At 39.3% G+C, this 20,138-nt stretch overlaps 1 protein-coding gene across 2 annotated transcripts in view; it reads right to left on the bottom strand.

Annotated features, from left to right (window-relative positions):
• The window catches only part of SYNE1 (spectrin repeat containing nuclear envelope protein 1), a 452,863-nt gene that overhangs the window by 142,909 nt on the left and 289,816 nt on the right, over positions 1–20,138 (bottom strand). For both annotated transcript variants that reach the window (XM_087425127.1, XM_087425124.1), the window contains 5 exons: positions 14,826–14,993; positions 14,454–14,615; positions 6,194–6,388; positions 4,407–4,580; positions 1,430–1,621 (listed from right to left, as the gene is read on the bottom strand). In XM_087425127.1, coding sequence (XP_087281253.1) covers positions 1,430–1,621; positions 4,407–4,580; positions 6,194–6,388; positions 14,454–14,615; positions 14,826–14,993 — 891 coding nt within the window. The remainder of the gene's footprint in view (positions 1–1,429; positions 1,622–4,406; positions 4,581–6,193; positions 6,389–14,453; positions 14,616–14,825; positions 14,994–20,138) is intronic.

The raw sequence follows: 20,138 nt of genomic DNA, 5'->3' as shown, positions 1-20,138 counted from the left end.
ATATAATAATGTGTTCTAATTTTATTTATTATCTGTCTCCCCCCACCATAATCCTTTGAAGATAGGAATACGTAGATATAGATATATAGATACAGATAGATAGTCGTTTTCCGTGCTCTTTCACTCTATCATATAGAGTATTAGCAGGCACATAATAGCTTCTCAATAAATATTTGCTAATTTTTGTATAGGATAATAATAGTAATATCTAATTTGTAAAGATTAAAAAAGAACAAAATTTAAAAACTGGACAGTAACAGTATGAAAAGTGCATGGGAAGAAATCTGAATGAAAGTGATCTAAGCTTCTTAAATTGATCTGGAGGGAAATTAAGATATAAACTCAGAATTTATTAGGTACACATGGTAAAAAAATAGAGGGTAAAAAAAAAAGAATTCAACTACTTAAAAACAAAGGTTAAAAAGGAGAGAGAAGAACAGAAAGAGCAGGACAAAAGTGGAAAACAAAAAGTAAGATAATAAAAGTCCAAATATACCAGTAATCACAGTAAATTTAAGTGGACTAAACCTGCCCTTTAAAAGTCAGAGATTTTCCCATTAGATAAATGATTAGAACCAACAAAATATAGCTAAATGTTCTTTATAAGAAGCAAATCTAAAACATAAGGATGCAGAAAGGGAAAAATCAAAGGAAAGTTAAAAGATATACCAGGCAAATATCATCCTGAAAAAGCTCTAGTAATATAAAACGAAAATCACTACTAGGGAACATTAAGGTCACTACACGATAGTAAAGAGGTTTGATACACTTATTCATATAGTCATATATTGTCAATTCAGTATATAACAAGTCTAAAGTTGTGGGCACTAAATAAAAAAGTCTGAGTATATCTTGAAAAGTAGAATGTAGGAGAAATAAAAGAGAAATGTAAAAATGTTATAGGATATCTTAATCTATGACCCATGTTCAAATATTTTTTAAGACAGTATATTTGCTAGATTTTGGTGTTTATTTTTCTTTTCTTTTCTTTTCCTACACTGAAATCTTCAGGTCTGTGGATTCAAACACAGTCATGAGTCACTTAATGACGGGGATACATTCTGAGAAACGCGTCGTTAGGCGTTTCTAAATGGCGTTAGTCATTGAGCCAACATCATGGAGCGTACTTACACAAACCTAGGTGGTATAGCCTACTACACACCTAGGCTGTACGGTACTAATTTCCGGGACCACTGTCATGTATGTGGTCCGTTGTTGACCGAAATGTCGGTCATGACTATAGTCCTTACAAAACCTATTTGAAAATCTATGCCAAAGTTTATATCAGGCAGCTATGTATATGAGTATGTATTATTCCCCAACTTTTCCTTTATATGTCACAGGCTCAGAAGAGGCATGCCAGCAATGCACAAATATTCAGCAGTGGCTGCGGCATTGCGTGGCTGCCAGTGGCCAGAGCCCTCCTCACCCGGATGTTGAGCTGCTTGTCATGAAGTGCTCTCTGCAGCTCCAAGAGGCTGCCTTTGAGGGTTCTCAGCTTTACCGCCAGCTGCTCAGCCTCGTCCTTCGTGTGAGCCTTGCCCTCCAGCATCAGGTTTTCATTGTGGACGGAGAGCTCCGATAAGGCCACCACCTTCTGCTCGATTTCCACCAGCATGTTCTGGAACAACAGCGACAAGAATGAAATTCACACACCCTGCGAACCTCTGCAAAGACTGTTCTCACAGTGAAACACAATACTTTCTTAGTCTTTCACCAGAAGAACACGCCTTCATGATTTTTTCCTAGTTTTCCCACAGCCTTGAAGAGTAGTATATAGATTTCTTGCAATTCCTTGAGCTTCTTAATTTTTCTTTTTTAAGATTCTATACTATATAATGAAAAATATATTAGAAAAACACATGGAAAGCACATTTTATATAGCCAACAGACAAGGAGAAAAAAACCATGCCTTAGTGTTATCCCATTATTATGATTATCTTATTATTTTAGTGATATATTGTGATGTTTATGGCTAATGTCATAACTATTGCAAAGACATCACACGATCAATCTTTTTTTGTCAATTTAAAGCATTGCTTCTTTGGGTTGATTTTTTTCCCCCAGATTATTGCTCTTATTTCTTTATTTTTGTTTTTTATCTAGTGTATTTTTCACCTCACATTTCTGAAAGTTTTTCTAATAATTTTACTTTCACTTTCTGTGACAACGGTCTATGCTGCAAGGATCTCCCCTAAAACAGAGGCTAAATCCAGGGAGGATGCAAAATAGTCTCCCTTCTTCCACAATAAGATTTAAAACAAAAACCAAAAAAGAACAACAACAAAAAAATCAAGCAAAACAAATAACAACCATTTTATTTTCTACGGAAATCGTTCTGTTTTTATATTCCTTAACTCTGAACTCTTTGAAATGCACTTTCTAATTTATATTCAGTCAAGTAATTTAATAAAGAGAAAAGATACTTTATTTCTCTGTACAAAGTCAGAATGACTTTTAAGAATATAGATTTGAAGCAAAAAACTAGAACCAGATGGAACAGTGAAATTTTTAATGAAAGGAGGCTTAAAGGATGCTTTCCTGAGGATGGTTTTTGAGGAACTGATATAATTCTGTGCAGGATTGACTTTTCCATTAGGCACCATTGGCGTGGTGCTGAGGGCCCATAATTCTTTTAAGGGCCCAAGAAAATATCTTAATTCTAATTTTTTTTTTTTAAATCAGAAGAAAAAATGAATATAATAATAAATCCACCCTGGATTATATTAGTTTTGTACCAAAGCAGTTGTGAAATAAAAATATAATTTGCAGTATTTTTATAGAGGAAGAGGTCCATGGAAGCAAAGTACCCAGGACTTCAAAAGTCACAATGCGTGCCAGCCCCAGGGGCCTAGTGGTTAAGTTTGGTGCACTCCACTTCAGCAGCCTGGGTTCAGTTCCCAGGCGTGGACCTACACCAATCATCAGTGGCCATGCTATGGCAGTGGCTCACACGCAAAATAGAGGAAGATTGGTAACAGATGTGAGCTCAGGGTGAATCTTCCTCAGAAAAAAAAAAAATCATAATGTGGCCCTAATTCTGTGTAACAGCCACAGTTATAATTATACAACTGGCTTAAACACTAGATTTGAATTGACTAAGGAACTGTTGCGTACTTGTCTGATTCCATATGCCTCCATTTTCTAAAAATAATGTCAAAATATCATTTTAATACTTTGTAAAAGTCCTGAAATATATTATCTGAATTACGGACTTTATGTGTAACTATAAACATAGAGATATCCAAAAGGGAGAGGTGGGTGTAATGATAAAATATAAGTTTGAAACGCTAGTACATGTGGTAATTTCAAAGTGCTAGAAGAGAACGCTAAAAATAGATGTCTCTTTTCAGAAAAGAAACTTTAGAAAAGATGAAACAAAGAATAGAAAACACTCACGTATGGCTCACTCTTCTCTACCATCAAGAAAGAGAATAAAAATGCTTTGAATACACATAGATAAGTTGCCCATAGAATTTAAAAATCCAAATTATAATAATCAATATTATAATAATCTCAAATCAGAAAAAGAATGACCAAAATGGCATATTAAGAAAAAAGTTAGTGTTCATTAATTAATGGTTTTTGCGTATTTCCTCTGATTCGAAATGGGAGAAATATAAAGTTGTGCACACTGATATTTAACCTTGCAGATTAGGTAGGGTTTTCTAGAGACTTGCTGGTGAGTCAAATGAAAGAGCTTTTAAGACTTACTTCACCCGAGTGTGAAATTTAATATGTTGATAATCATTGAAATTCAACGATTGGTACATGGGAGTTCGTTGTCTATTCTCTATACTTATAGGTTTGTTTGAAATTTTCCATAATAAAGAGGTAAGAAAATAACATGACAATAAAAATCTTAATGCCATTACCCGTTACATCAATTTCTAGAGACCTCACATCAGAGGAAGAAATTCTGTGCTCCAAAAGACGACTTTCCCATGTTCAATCTGTCTGCCTATAACTGACAGTTTTTCCAAGTTTTCCAAATAAATATATCAGAATTAGAACCGAAATTGCAAGAGATCATCTAGGGACACCTTGTTGTGTTTATCCACAGTCTGATTCACTGATACTAATTCTTCTCGTTGAGTCTGTACTCCTTAGCCACCAAATATAGATACCGTACGTGTTCTGGCATCTATAGTCTTAAGATGTCCTTTAGGATGCTGAAGATTTTCTAAAGAGCAGATACTATCAGTAAAATTTCTCAAAAGACTAACTCCAAGTGTGAATTTCATGTAAGCTTTTATAAGGTATTGTTTTTCTACTCTCTAAATATATAAAGTATATGGGTTGTGAAAAATCATATATCCGTACCAAGCCTTTTTACCATTATGTTTTCTGTAGTTAAAAAATGTGCTTTGTGATGTTGGCGTATTCTTTCCGGATCATCTTTGTACCTGGCAGTCCACCAGCTGGGCCTCCATGTCCATGGGCTCCCTGGGTGCACCCAGTGCAACATCCAAGGTGGCCTTAGTGCTCAAGAGCCAGTGATCCAGCTCGTCGGCTTCACAGCGATACCTCTGCAGAGCCTGTTCCTGTCTCTGTTCCTCCAGCTGATCATTTAGCTTCTCCTGATGAATTAAGTAGAACATACCATAGATCAGCCTAAGGTGACATCGTTAGGATTCACCACAACAGAGCACCAGTTCTCAGCCTTCGCTGCACATCAGAATCACCTGTGAAACCTAAAAACAATACCTATGCTTATGCCACATCCTAGAGCAATAAAGCAAAATTTCTGGAGGTGAATCTCAAGATTAGTATTTTCGAAAGTTTCTTTGATGATTTTAATGTGCACCTAGAGTTTAAGTATTCTAAAATAATATACCTATAGGACCAGGCAGATAATGTGAATGATGGAAACTGGTCAGTATTAGAACAAAAAAACGGCATAAGACAGTTGGTAAATGACAAAAGAAACTTGATCTCCATGTCTGGGAAACTGTAGGGAGTGGTGGGGACTGTGGCAAAACAAAGAACATATGGTCCACCTAAAAGGGCAGCACCATGCAATTTCAGGCAATTGATCCCCTATAGGAAGATGTGGCCCAGTGTTACTAGTTTCTTGAGTGAAGGCAGAAATTCAGATTTTTTAGTTAGATCTCTGGGTTTTTACAATGCTGGCAAATAATTCAGATTAAAAAAAAAATCTAGGCCAATCACTTCATTTCGAAACTCCACAAGGGTTTCATAGAGTGATTAGGGACAATATTACTGAATTAAAGAATTAATTCTGAAGATAAGGTACTGTAAACACATTATTTTCAAAATTATTTTATTAATAATTTATTACAATTATTATTTTTAAATTAAAATTTTATTAAATAGTTTAAAATAGAGATTAAATAGTGAAGATAGATGCATTGATTTTAAATTTCTCTATATATGAATATACAACCTGAGTAATTTTATAATCGATAAAACTAGAAAGAACCCATACACCCAACAATAGGGTCTTGGTTAATTGAATTATGGTATAATCAGCTGCTAAATAAAATAATATTAAGTTCACATAATAATAAATGTAATAAGAACCGATTACTAGACCCTGCTAGACCCTGGAGATATAAGGACTCTAAAGGTGCTTATGGGGTCTCCAGCCTAACCAAACTATGTGAGTAACAATGTCGACATCACATATGTTTAGGGCCAGGAATTATAAGAGAAGAAACAAAAAAAAAGGAAAATAACTTATTTTTAACACATAAGTTATTGTTATCAAAATTTCTCTCTCTATTAAATAATATTAAAGTTAAATAGCATGAGAATCAGAATTGCCAGAGTATTTTCATGAATTAATGTGCTTGAATTGGGTAACAGTGACTAAGGATTTATTCTTCACAGTATTAATACCACTATTCATAAAATATTCTTATTTAAACATAGCAAACCATGATGCAAACCTTCTACAATTATTCTCCACAAGGCTCTTGTCTACCCTGTATTTGCTGTCCGCATTCTCAATTTTTCACGCTGAAATGAGTCACAAAGGGGTGAAAAGACACATTCATGGCCACACACTGACTGAGTGCTCTATTCATGAGACCCTCCTTGAGACACAACGCCAGCTTCTCATGAGCGGGCAACAGTAAAAATCCAGATCACATAAGGAAGCCACATACTTGTCAACATGACTGGAAGAGTTAATTGGGACAGGAGGGGCACCCTCAGAGTTACTCGCTACCTCCAAAAGCTGTCGCCTCCCTGATGCTTTCGTCTGGATGGTGGACATGCGCTCTGCCAAGACGGTGAGCGTGGACTGCAAGGCCAGCTGTTCCGCGGGGTCGGACTCCGGAGACGCGGACACCAGCTCCTCCGCGAGGGCTGACTGGAGCTCGCTGATTTCATCCTGAAGCATGAGAATCTCATCCATCAAGGCCTGGAGGAAAGACTTCGGAGTCACACTCACGTATGTACTTTTGTGGACCGAGGATCGCGTCACTAGCCGACTCTCACATCAATTGACATGACTGAAGATACTTCACTCCAAAGTCATTTCACCAGCAACTAGGGGGGCATACTCACCTATGTTTCAAAATGAAAGTACCAGACTGGATGTCAGGAAATTTCTGATTTGAAAACCATTTGTGTCACTAACTTAAAGGAATTTGAAGAAGGTAATTCATCTTTCTGGTTTTCAACAGGCTCATCTGTAATCCATTATGTATGAGTCTACAATTCTATGCTAAAAATAAAATTCATCACTTTCTTCCTCACCAGGATTTTTCCCACTCCAAATTTCCCCAAGTCTGAGACAGCACTGTGTTTTAATCCAAAACTCACATTAAACAAGAAAAATCTTCACCTGTTTCTATGTGGTCACCCTGTCCTTTTTCTCCTTCTCTTCCCAACTCTGAAATTTGAATTTCTCAGGGCTAATTTCCAGGCCCTCTTTTCTCTCTTCACAGTGTCCCCCAGGTGATATCCTCCATTCCCAAGGCTTTAAATGCTTTCTAATGCTGAACACTTCCAAAGGTATTCCTCACCCAGGCACTGTCCTAAGTTTCTGACTTGTATATTCAACTTACCTATTTCACGGGTATCTCCTTCACGGGTATCCTACTATGTATAAAGCCTGCTTCCTCCTCTGTCTTCCTTGTCTCAGTAAAAGGTAACACCCTTCTCTGTATGGCTGTAGCTCTAGATCTATGCATCATTATTTACACCTTCTCTCCTTCCCTCGCCAAATCCAATCCAACACCAAATCCAATCGCTTTTACCTCCAAAATATACCTTGTATATCTCCTCTGCCCCACCCGATGTCAGAGCCAACTCTCTTATCTGAATTGTTCTAATGGTCTACTGGTTGACCCACCTGCTTACACTCTTGTCTCTCCAGTTCACTCTTCACAAAGTAATTAGAGCAAGCTTTTAAAAGGGTAAATCAGATCCTCTCACTCCCCTGCTTTAAAATACTTACTGGCTCATTGCCTGTTACTGGCCTCAGGGCCTTTGTACATGCTGTTCCCTCAAGCTCTTCTTCCCACCCTGTGTGTGATGGTTCTCTTAATCCTTCCAGTGTTAGGTTAACTGTCACAACTTCAGAGAGACCTTGGGGGCCGGCCCGTGGTGTAGCCGTTAAGTGCGGTGCTCCGCTGCTGGCAGCCCAGGTTTGGATCCTGGGTGCGCCCCGATGCACCTCTTGTCAAGCCATGCTGTGGCGGCATCCCACATAAAGTAGAGGAAGATGGGCACAGATGTTAGCCCAGGGCCAGTCTTCCTCAGCAAAAAGAGGAGGATTGGCATGGATGTTAGCTCAGGGCTGATCTTCTCACAAAAAAAAAAAAAAAGAGAGAGAGACCTTGCCTGACCACCCAGTCTAAAAAACAATCTCTATTATTCTCTCTCAATAATACCCTGTTTTCCTGCTTAACATCTATCACCATTACACATGGGTTTTAGTTTTCATTTTTCGTGTTTTATAACTTGCTCTTTAGCCAGAATCTTGACAGAAGAAAGTCTTATTTAGGATTTGAATGACGTGTTAGAGAAACATGACCCACCACAGGTGGGGCAACCATGACTTCAAGTAAAAAATACAGGCTTTATATTCACTAATATTTCATTTCATAGTTTCCAGTGTGGCCCCCGATTGTGTACTTCCCACCTCTGCCCTAGGACTGTAGGCTTCACCGTAAGCCAGTGCCTCCTCAGAGTGGGCTCTCAATAAATATTTAAAAGATAAAACAACAAAAAACCTTTCTCTTTTCCTAATATCAAGTGTCACCATATCCAATTGATTTTTCAAATAAACTATTATATTGAAATTATCATATACGTCTAGAAAAGTGCACAGAGTATAAGCCTACAGCTCTATGAATTTTCACAAACTGCACACACCCATGCTCCTGCCACCCAGATCAAGAAACAGAACATTCCCAGGTCTCTCCAAGCCCCCTCGACCTCCTCCCTGTTACTACCTCCCTCCTTCCCAAAGGTCCCCACGGTGCTGACTTGTAAATGTCACAGATTACTCTCGCCTGTTTCTGAGTTCTATAAATGGAATCATACCTGATGTACTGTTTTGTGTCTGGTTTCTTTCACTTCCTGTCATGATTGTGAAAGTCACTCATGTGGCCGCACATAGAAGCAGCTGATCACTGTCATCGTTGTGTCGTATTCTACTGTCACCTGGTTTGTGGATCCTGTCCATTTAAGCCTTTCCAGTGGGTTCTCGGTGGTATCTCATAGTTTTAATTTGCATTTTCTGATGACTAATGAGATTGAGCACTTTTTCCTATGCTTGTCGGCCATCTGGATAGCCTTTTTTTGTGACTGCCTGCTAAAAATCTTTTGCTCATTTTCTACTAGAGTCTTTCCTTTTCTTATTGATGTGTGGAGGTGTTTATATATTCTGGAAAGGAGTGCCTGCATTTCTTTTGGTTCTGTGAATGCAAATATCTACTCCCGTTTTGTGATGTGGCTGTCCCTGAATAGGAAAAGACTTCCTTAGTGGTGACTTTTGATAAACAGAAGTTCTTAATTTTATTGTAGTCTAATGTGTCTATATTTTCCTTTATTAGAAAAATTAGGGCTTTTGGTGTCCTATTTAAGAAATCTTTGCCTACCCCAAGGTCATGAATATATTCTCACATGTTGTCTTCTAGAAGAATGCTATTCAAAGTGTGGTCCATGAAATGGTGTCAGTCTGCAAAATGTCTGTCCCCGGTACATGACAAGATAAAGATATTGTAAGTGTTAAGAAATTTTTATCCCAACTTGACATTGGCGTGATATCCAAGCAAGATTTTGTTTTATTTTACTAAAATATTGATCTGTGATGGGTTGGAAATTGTTTTTTTAAAAAAAGTTATTCACCATAGATAGTTTGAGAAGCACTGTTTTAAAAATTTCCTTCCCTACCTTCACATTTAGATCTACAATCCACCTAAAATTAATTTTTGTGTCCAGTGTACGTAGGGGTCAAAATTCTTTTTTTTCCAAATGGATATCCAATTGACCCTGTATTATTTATTGAAAAGATGGTTTTTCATCCATCGTTTTGCTCTATAATTTTTGACATAAGCCAAGGTTTGTGCAGGTGTGAGTGTGCTTCTGGCTTCTAATTCTGTCCATTGACCCACTTGGCTGTCTGTGCCAATACCACACCATCATAATTACTATAGCTTTATAAGTCTCACTTTCTGGTAGGATCCATCCTTCAACTTTATTCATCTTCTTTAAGGTTGTCTTGGCTATTCTTGATCCTTGCCATTTTTAACATATATTTTTTTCTACATTTGCAATATATTTTAGAATTAGCTCGATAATCTCCACCAAAGAATTTGCTGGGATTTTGTAATGGGATTGTGATGAATTTACAAACTCATCCTATAATACATCCAAATGCTTTTTGTCCAATAAATTATTTTCTACTACTTTATAATCATTTTTTGGTATTTGATTGCCAAAAGTATAAAATTCATATTATTTGGTCTATTTTAAAGGTTTCTCCACAACTACACTGGCCTCATTTTGTCTTTTTTTGCACTGTTCCTCCGTACAAGCAAGAAGAGCCCCCTCTGTTTCACACCATGTTCATTCTCATTGTCTCCTCCGTGCCTTTCCTCAGACATTTACACTTATAGTGCCTCCTACTCATTTCTGTTGCTATTCCAAATTTTCAAAATCTGCTCACGATGACGAAGGTCAGAACAAATTTTCAAAATCTCCCAAAAGACCTGCTAGAGTCTCCCTTTAACTACTTCCGACCACTGTAACCCATAATCACATTGCTATTTTTTGCACAATGTGTTGGTAATCCACTCTACCCCCAAAGCAGGCTTTTTAATCCTATATTAACGAAAAAGCTTGCCTATTTTGGCTGTGTACACAGTAGGTGCCCAACATATCTAGCTGAATTAATTTTAATTCCTGATGGAGAAAACAGGTATATAAATCATGAAACAACCAGGAAAAAAAAAAGATTCATTTAATCTCAGGGGATTTGACCCAATCAGGTGTACAGCAAAGTTACCAGCTTCCGTTTCTAACTCACAATGTTCTAAAACAGCTCTCTGAATGTTCTGCAGTAAGTAATGAAGGAATTAGGAATTCTAGAACTGTTAGTTTTCATCCTGTTAGAGTCAAGCCTCTCTCTTCATGCTTCAGTTTACTCTCAAGGGAGAGTGGATATTTTTGGAAGGTAGCCATAGTTTTTAATTTCACGATCCAGCAGTCAAGCTTACTGGGGAGGGGGTTTTCTTTTGGGGTGATGAAAATGTTTTGAAACCAGAGAGAGGGGGTGGCTGTATGACATTGTTAATGTACTAAACGTCACTGAATCTTATGCTTTTTTTGTGTGTGTGTGTGAGGAAGACTAGCCCTGAGCTAACATCCAATGCCAGTCCTCCTCTTTTTGCTGAGGAAGATTGGCCCTGGGCTAACACTTGTGCCCATCTTTCTCTACTTTATATGGGATGCCGCTACAGCATGGCTTGACAAGCGGTGCATCGATGCGCGCCCGGGATCCGAACCTGAGAACCCCGGGCCACTGGAGCAGAGTACGCACACTTATCCACTGCGCCATCAGGCCGGCCCCTGAATCTTATGCTTTAAAATGGTTAGTGTTATGTGATGTGAATTTCACTTCAATTTAACAAAACAAAACGATCCAGCAGCCAAATATGTCTTCACCCCCATAACCCTGCCTCAGCTGGTGGCCAGCTGCTCCCCTCCAATATCCGACTCGAAAATAAGGAGAGAGAGACGAAATGCACATCTTTGGGCTTCTGACTTGTGTTTACGAGGAGGGCGTGTGCATGACACTTACGTGGTTTAGAAAAGTACCTGATCTCCTCTAAAACGACTCGCTCTGGGGAGAACATGTCTTCATGTTTGGTTGGACACCGAAGGTAAAGGTGAATTTCATTGTGACTTTCAGAACTATCTACATCAGCACACTTCCTTTCAAACTTTGAGTTGTTCTATACATTAAAAAAACAAAAACAAAATAACCCCAGAGCTCTGCCTACTATCCATCACTGACCTTAGTGTGGCAAAGACAACACATGTCCACAAAGCACAAGCTGCCCATGATGACGCAGGTCAGAACAACAACCACAACTCAGCTTGTGAACCGCACTAAGGTCTTAAAATTAAATCTATCATACAATTTAGAGAGGATAACAAGAAAGCCACAGCACTCCACCCAAATTCAGCAGATTTAGACAACCGTTTAGAGGAAAAATGTAGGAATTAGGTTAGCTCCTCAAAGAAACATTAATACTTCCAAGAGAGTGTTGGGAAAGATATAACAATTGAAGTGTTTCTATTATTTATTTATTTTTGCTGAGGAAGATTCAGCCTGAGTTAACCTCTGTTGCCAAGTTTCCTCTTTTTTTTTTTTGTTTGGAGAAGATTCACCCTGAGCTAACATCTGTGCCAATCTCCCTCTATTTTGTGTGTGGGTCGCCACCACAGCACGGCTGCCGTGAGCGGTGTAGGTCCTTGCCCAGGAACCAAACCCAGGCCGCCAAAGTGGAGCTTGCCAAACTTAACCACTAGTGCAGGGCCAGCCCCATTTCTATTAATTTATAGGAAATATAAAAAGCACACTGGATTTTCTCAGCCATTTTCAGTTGGAATTTAGAAATAGTAATTCTAAAATAGTGCTTGCAATTTTTTAAGTACCATTCCAGAAGCTAAGAGCCAATTTAGACATCGTGATACCATTAACTTTTCATGTGGGCAGATCTGCCCCAGAATTTGTAAAACTTCGGTACAGACAGCAAAAGTTAGCAAAAGTAGGTCAGATGGAAAATGTTAGATTTGTGATGATATGATAAATTATATGTTATTTATATTTTCTTTCCTTCTCATTAGAGCATTAATATAATTGTTAAGCTCCAATGATGGGTAATCATCATTGAATTAGCTACATTTCCTCATTGCTCTAATTGTTAGCATTACCACTCCCAACTTAGAAAGGGACAAAAAGTCATGTTGTTGGCCTTAATTACAAGAAAAGTCAGATTCATTTCTAATTGATAACACTTAGCATTAATGTGTAATTTTGAGTTTTCTCCATTAAATCTCTTGAAGAAAATAATAATTTTGCTGTACACTCAGTTTACGTGTGTTTTCATGCCAATGCCTGAGAGGCAAGGTGGTGGTGGTGACTGGGAGCTAATTTGCACTTTCAATAGGAACTCTGGAATGTCAAGGCAGACCACCAGGATCCTATTTTCATGCAGTCCCTAAATCCTGTAGGACCCAGTGAAGGGTCTTTGGGAGCTGTGGTCAGTCTCCTGGGACACAAGATGAGCCTTGAACAAGGGCGGAGGTGACCCAAAAGTAGAGAGATAGTCAAACTATGTAAACCCTCTCCTAGAACATTGTCTCCTGATAATGTGAGCTTGTGACACTCAAAATCACTCTTTGGATAATTTATACCAAGTTCCTTTTGGGTGCTAAAAAGGAGCTGTAATGGCATGGAAGGAAGTTCTCCTGTGCCTCCAGGCAAGGTGAAGCACAAGTGGGGTAGGGGGCGAGCAGGGCAGACACCACCCCAGGGAGCACACTGGTGCTATACAGGCAACTCCTTCAAATGCTAACGAGGTGGCCATTGACAATTAGAAAATTGGAGTATCAGTTAAAAAGGACTGTGGTGCTCAGAGGACAATTGCATTGTAATAGTCGCCTAAGTCCCTGACTGTCCTCATGATTGGTTTGGTCCAGGTAAACAAAGGTTAATTTTAATTTTAGATTTTACAGCACCCTCCCCAAACCAGACTGACTGTGGGTGACTTTGGGATAGCAGAAAGACCCAGAGAAGGTAGTTTTACCAAAATAAGGCCGCAAAATGGATGCTATGCACTTTGATCTCTATCTTAAGAAGTTACAAGAGTGTCAAAAACCTAAAACCACTATTTCTCAATATGCTGTCTCTAGATGAACTGTTCTCATTTTTGTGTTATATTGCAAGGTCCTATATTGTAAAAGAATGCAATTTTATCTTAGACTATACATATGAACAAGCAATGTATTCCAAAGTTATCCTGGGTTCCAAAACTAGCAAGATGTAAAGTAGAGGAAAGATACAGCACGGAGTTTCACTCTTAAAGCTGATAAATTTCCCAGTACTTGATAGACACACATATCACACCATGCTTTTATACTCTTAATTTGCATTTAAAGACATCTTTCTTTTCCTCTGCCTTTTATAGGGTTGTGACATGCTCCTGAGTTCTGGTTGGGGGAAGGCAGCATTTCACAATATCATAGTGACTGCATATTTAAGTGAATGCAGGCCTCAGAACCCTTGATCCCAGTTATACTTGATGGTGCATTAACAGTACACCTGACAATATTGCTAGAGCATTAACCAGATTTAAATATATGTACCTTCTTACCATGCATTTTATTTTTTTATTTTATTTTATTTTTTTTAAAGATTTTATTTATTCATTTTTTTCCCCCCAAAGCCCCAGCAGATAATTGTATGTCATAGGTTCACATCCTTCTAGTTGCTGTACGTGGGACTCGGCCTCGCGCTGGACGGAGAAGTGGTGCCTTGGGGCGCGCCCGGGATCCGAACCCGGGCCGCCAGCATCAGAGCGCGCGCACTTAACCGCTAAGCCACGGAGCCGGCCCTTACCATGCATTTTAAACTGATGCATTTTTAACAACATCTTTCTGAGTTAAGTTAATGTAATCATCTCTGTTTCGCATTGCCTAGTTTACATAACCTTTTAAAAAATGATTCAAGTCAGGCACAATCCCAAGATTATAACTTAGAACCCCTTCTTCTTTAACTGCTTCTTTGCCCACTGATGTCTGAGAGTTATTCTCTTAAGTGATAATGGGGAGGTACTGGTAACCTGGCTAAGTTTCTTAAAGCAACAATACAGTCTGCTCTCTCAAACACAAGCTTGGCTGGCCGACCAGTCATAAGAGTGCGCCTATTAAATCATGCAGGAAACTGAAGTCATTGTTATTGTTACCTGATGTTCAGCCATCTGGCTTTCTGGACTCCTGCCATGCTCTAGACTCTCACTGAGTTTCATCTCGATGGCCTCCATTTTTGTGGAGATGGACTGGAGAGAGTCCTGGTACTTTTGTTGGCGTTCCAAAGCTTCATAGAGCGTGCGCTGCTTTTCACTGATCTAAAGAAAAAAAAGGATATTACCCAATGTTTCCTAGCCCCTTATCTTCTAGATTATGACATTTCTTTCCTCACTGCTTTCCCTCTGGGGCCCAACAGAGGGTGTTCAACCGTGAACAGGATGTGTAAACTCTACGCATGTATTTCATAAGAATCACTAAGGGAATCGGTGTCTGGTGGGCTTAAACAATTCCATGTTTCAAAGACTCACCACATTCTTTAAGGTTTCCCAAGAACGCTGCAAATCATCCAGTTTAGCAGTAGCAGATGGCTCCAGTCCTGGTGCACAGAACTCTTGGGATGGCAGCGTGCTGGGGTGAATTCTCGCGGCATCCGTCTGCAACCTCTCAGCAGACAAGGCTTGGTAATAAGCAATGTCCTGTGGGTGCAAAGCACAGCATTGGAGTCAAGAGGAAGATAAAGTTTGGATTAACACGCTCCGGGTACTATTTGTCATGGGGAGGAAAGGTCTAGGATTCACATCTTTCAAGGGGGGCTACAACTAATGAAGCTAGTAAATTCTTGTGACAAGAAGAATTTAAAGATCATATCAAAGCAAATTACAATTGCTTTAGAATTTTGGTTTATATTTAAAAAAATGAACAAATGTATCAATAGTTCAAGTTGCCAAACCTCATTCTTATTTTATATTTGGTAAAATGAAAATACAAAGGATTTAACTGGTACGCATATTTAAAGACTGTTTAGTATAGCAAAAAAGGAGAAACTAAATGATCTATTTCCTAAAATGTTGTTTAATGTACTGATTAAAGTCTTTAATAATTTTAAAAAGTAATTAAAATCAAATTAAATCTATAGAAAGTCATTTTTCAGATATAGCCAGATCTTCAATATTTGTGAGTTCATTATTCACAGAAATTAATTTCAATATCTTAATATTAAATACGGGAAAATGTAATGGAGAAGTTAAAACTACTCTAAGAAACAAGTAATAAAAAAAAGTTTCCTTCTACTTGGTTCCCGGAAGTACACAAAAATAATCAAAGTGAATGATAAAAACTAGGCTTTTGAATTTTTGTATTTCTTGAGTTATAAGTAACATTACATATTTGATTAGCATTGACGATGGAATTTACTATATCAAAACATATAATTCATGTGTTTTTGACTGTTTCTATGGTTATTTATCTATATATTGATAGAAACTGAACTGGGGAGTAATGTTTATATTCTGGGAATTGCTATAATAAAGCTCACAGCTTCTGCAGTTGTACTATTGAAGAGAATTACGTTAATTTAAAACACCTGAGCGTTACTGATAGCAATGTGTTGGCAACAAGCATGGAAGAAGGCGCCAGGCACCTGAGAAACCAACGTAATAGCAGGAAGGGGCCTGGTGTTTGGGGGTCTGCACAAGGGCAGAGCAGGGGTGTGTAGCAGAATGAGTTCAGACAGGAGTCTGACACCTTAGGATCGGATCCCAGTCAAAATTCTCCTCCGAAGTAGCTATATAACTGGGCAAGTCACTCACACCTCGAGCAGTGGTTCCCTCATCTGTCCAACATGGGGTGGTTCTGAGGGTTAAATGAAGTCATATTTGAGTGGCCATGAGATCTTCGTCCTATTTTGTTGTTGTTGCTAAGGCTTCTAGATAAGTCCCCAACATTTATCGATGACATTGGATCATGGAGACTGGTTCCTCCTCATTCCTAACCTTGTCACCACCTTGAGCAGATTAATTGGTATTCTCAAATCCTTGATAGGCTCATATCCATTCCTCCTCACCCATTTCCACCCCACCCCGTCCTCCACACCCTCAAACACGACAGCCTGTCATGACTGAGGGGGTCCACCCCAAGTGCACATTTAGCTACGTCTACAGTTACTTAAACCCTTCTCTTGCCAACACCTTTGTCTCCTCTGCCCCCTTCACCTCTGCCTCACCCACTTGGAAAACTCCAATTATGACTCAATTCAACTTTTCTTTCCAGAGTGCGTGTGTGCGTGCATGCACACACACACATACAAACACACAGTCGAAGCCACCAAGGAGACACTCCTGCAGCTTCTCAAATTTTCAAGTCTGTCTACATTCAGACTCATTTTGTGTGTGTGTGTGCGTGAGGAAGATTAGCCCTGAGCTAACATCTGTTGCCAATCCTCCTCTTTTTTGCTGAGGAAGATTGGCCCTGGGCTAACATCCGTACCCTTCTTCCTCTACTTTATACGTGGGACGCCTGCCACAGCATGGCTTGATAAGTGGTGCATAGGTCTGCGCCTGGGATCCGAACCTGTGAACCCTGGGCCGCCGAAGCAGAGTGTATGAACTTAATCACTACACCACCGAGCCAGTCCCCTCAGACTCACTTTTATCTCATGCTTGTCACTTTCTCTCCCACCTACTCCCAGAATCCCATCCACCTTTGCTTTTTCAAGGATTTTGGTCCATTAAAATCCTCTCCCTCTTCTTCCTCCTCTGTACTGACTTTCTCCTCAGTGTATCGAGTCAAATCTCCATCTGTAAACACCTACGTACACTCTTTCTTTTTTAATTTCTTTTCTTGCAGGATACCATATATTAGAAAAGTCCACAAATCACAATGTGTTGGATCATCACACATAGTCGTGATCCTCATTTCTTCCTTCTCTCCCTTTCATCTCATAATCCAGCTTCTGAAAATGGTAGTTTTATGATACTTCACTTTTTCATCCTCAATCCACTTCTGATTACCCAATTGGGCTTTGATCTTAATGACTCCACTGAAATTGCTTTTGCCACTCTCATCAGCGGCTCTTGTCTACAGAATAAAATGATTTTTCAGCCCTTGTCTTTCTTGACCTCTCAGTCACATTCAGTACCACTGACCATCGTTTTTGGGAAACTTTCCCTTTAATCTCTCTGTGCTCTTCCCAGCTCTCTAGTCATTCAATCTTTCTCTTTTGTAGTTTGTTTTTTCCACTCACTCTTAAATATCGGTGTATTTATAAGCTCCAGACTCACATATCCATTTGTATGTGTATATCTCTCAGGCTCTTCTAACTGAACATTTCCAAAAAAAAAAAAAAAAAACCATCCAGGATGAGAAATGAATTTACGAAAAAAAGATAAGGCATAATCCATCCTTCAATAAATGGAACTTCTACTCACTGAAGCTGTAAACTTGGGGTTTATTCTCTATTTCTTCTCTCCCTTACCACCCACTGCTTATGTAAGGATGATGTTCTACTGATGCATGCCCTTGCCACAGCACTGACTACAGCAACAACTTGCTAATTGCCAGGTCGCACTTAGCTTACATTTAGCTTGGCTTATGCAGTGTTTCAAATTGTTGAAGATTTCTCGCCATTAAAATAGGGAGATTTCATAAGAATCCAGATTCGTAGGTTCTCTGGCAAACCAGAAGGTATGTAAGACTGGACTCTGTATCCACATGGCTACAGTAATTCTAATGGAGGAGAGGCTGCCTCATTTATGTGAGGGGCTGTCTAGCTCTCTGCAGTCCCCCAGCTGTTTCTTTCACTTACATCACCAGCCTGTGCCAGGCATCAAAATGTGCAACTTCTGCCCCTAACTACTTCCCTGGCTCTGAATTTGTCCATATCCATTCTGCTGTCTACATTGATCCAGAAGGATCTGCTCTAAAACTCATTTCTGTACATATCTTCTAGTTAAATTCCCTCGATGGTTAACTATTAGCTTCTGGATAATGTTCAAATTCTTTTGTGTGGCCTTCAAGGTCTTTCATGATGTGTTTCCTGCATCCCTCTCAGCCTCATTTCTCCCCCCACTCCTGTAATTGGAGTGTTTCTCCAATTATGTTATTTGCAGCTGCCTTGATAGGTCATTTTCCTTCCTGCCCCCACACCTTCCTACCTGTGGTTCCTTCTGCCTGAAAAACTTCTGCACGTCACTCTAGTGTACTCCAACTACCTAACTTGTACTCTTTACTTAAAACCAAAGGGCGCATCCTTGACCCACGCTGACCTCCAGCCTGGTTTAGGGGCTTTCTCTATGTCCTTCCTTAACACTCAGAGTTTCTGCCATAGCACTTGTCCCTCTACTGTAATTACTTGCCTGCTCTCACACAGACTGTGAGCTCCTTCAAGACTGGAGAGGGGCCCTAATCTTTGATCCTGACCATGTCATGGAGTGTTTGGCAAATAAGAGGCCAGCAAATACGAGCCTAATGAATCATACATGTAAAAGCACTTTTGTAAACTTTATTTTATACACATGGAAGGGAGTACTCTTACTGTCCACAGGAAAAGCAAGAAGTTGCTTTACATGTAAAAAATTTCAATTAAATATTATAAATAAAGGAGGCCCTCAAAAGAGCTAGAATAAAATAAATTTGTTACCAAAAAATCTTTTCCCTGGCTCTTTTGTGGGTGTGTGTTTGTGATCACGAGTGTGCATTTGTATGGCTCAGGCCTATGAAACAGGAATGACAACTGGTTTCTTAAAAGGATTTGAAAATAAATCACCTTTTGTAGATGAATAACTTGGATCTATTTGAGGACTACATAGATTCAATAAAATAAAATAACCAGTCCTATAAAGTAACAACTAAATAAAGGCAGTATTTGGCGTAGTGAGGAATCACCATTAGAAATATGTCTCTTGGGGCTGGCCCCATGGCCTAGTGGTTAAGTTCAGCGCACTCTGCTGTGGCGGCCCGGGTTTGGCTCCCGGGCGCAGACCTATACCATTTGTTGGTGGCAATGCTGTGGTGGCGATCCACATACAAAATAAAGGAAGACTGGGCACAGATGTTAGCTCAGGGCAAAAACTTCCTTAAGCAAAAAGAGGAAGATTGGCAATAGATGTTAGCTCTGGGCAAATCTTCCTTAGCAAAAAAAAAGGAAGAAAGAAAGCAAAGAAATATGTCTCGCATTGTTTATGTGGCTAAGTTATGAGAGTTATTATCCAGGAGATTCCTAAGGAAATAAATTTGGGAAATTATAGCTACTGTTTGATTAGCATTTTCCAGTTTAAAAAGTACTTTTGTGATTAACATCATATTTAACTTTCACAATTCTGTGAATTAAGTAGCATTGCTTCCCATTACAAATGAGGGGACTGGGGGACTTCCCAGGTACTTTCAGCTTAGAAGAGGAAGAGCTGGGATCCATCCTGAGCATGGGACTTGGAGCCCAGCATTCTATCCATTACACTGTCGCTCTCTTCAGACCTCTGCTTCCCTCAATGCTTCAAGGAGCTGAAGTCTTGGCTTGCTTCTAATAGGATCAAGAAGCCTGCAGCAAATTCTGGAGCTGCCTCGTTATTTCTATCCTCAAGTAAGCTCCGTTATTATCACATTTCAGCTAATAGCTACTGTTGGAGACAGAACACACGGACTGTGGGGGGAATCAGTTATGTAACGGGGGTCTCCTTACAGCAGCCGCGAGCACAGCGCCTTTTTATAACAGCTGCGATTTTACAAAGCAGTTCTATCTGGCTGCTCCTTGAAACAGCTGTGCACATTCTGTACAGTGTTCTGAGTCTGCAAACTGGAACTCATGGGGATTCAGTCTCAAGAGAAAATTTTGTGAATTCAGTGCA

This window comes from Ceratotherium simum, chromosome 38, assembly GCF_057802395.1.
Source record: "Ceratotherium simum simum isolate JZ-2026a chromosome 38, ASM5780239v1, whole genome shotgun sequence".
Taxonomy (NCBI): Eukaryota; Metazoa; Chordata; class Mammalia; order Perissodactyla; family Rhinocerotidae; genus Ceratotherium; species Ceratotherium simum.
The sequence above is the reverse complement of the archived record's forward strand: the minus strand, read 5'-3'. Positions and strand labels throughout refer to the sequence as shown.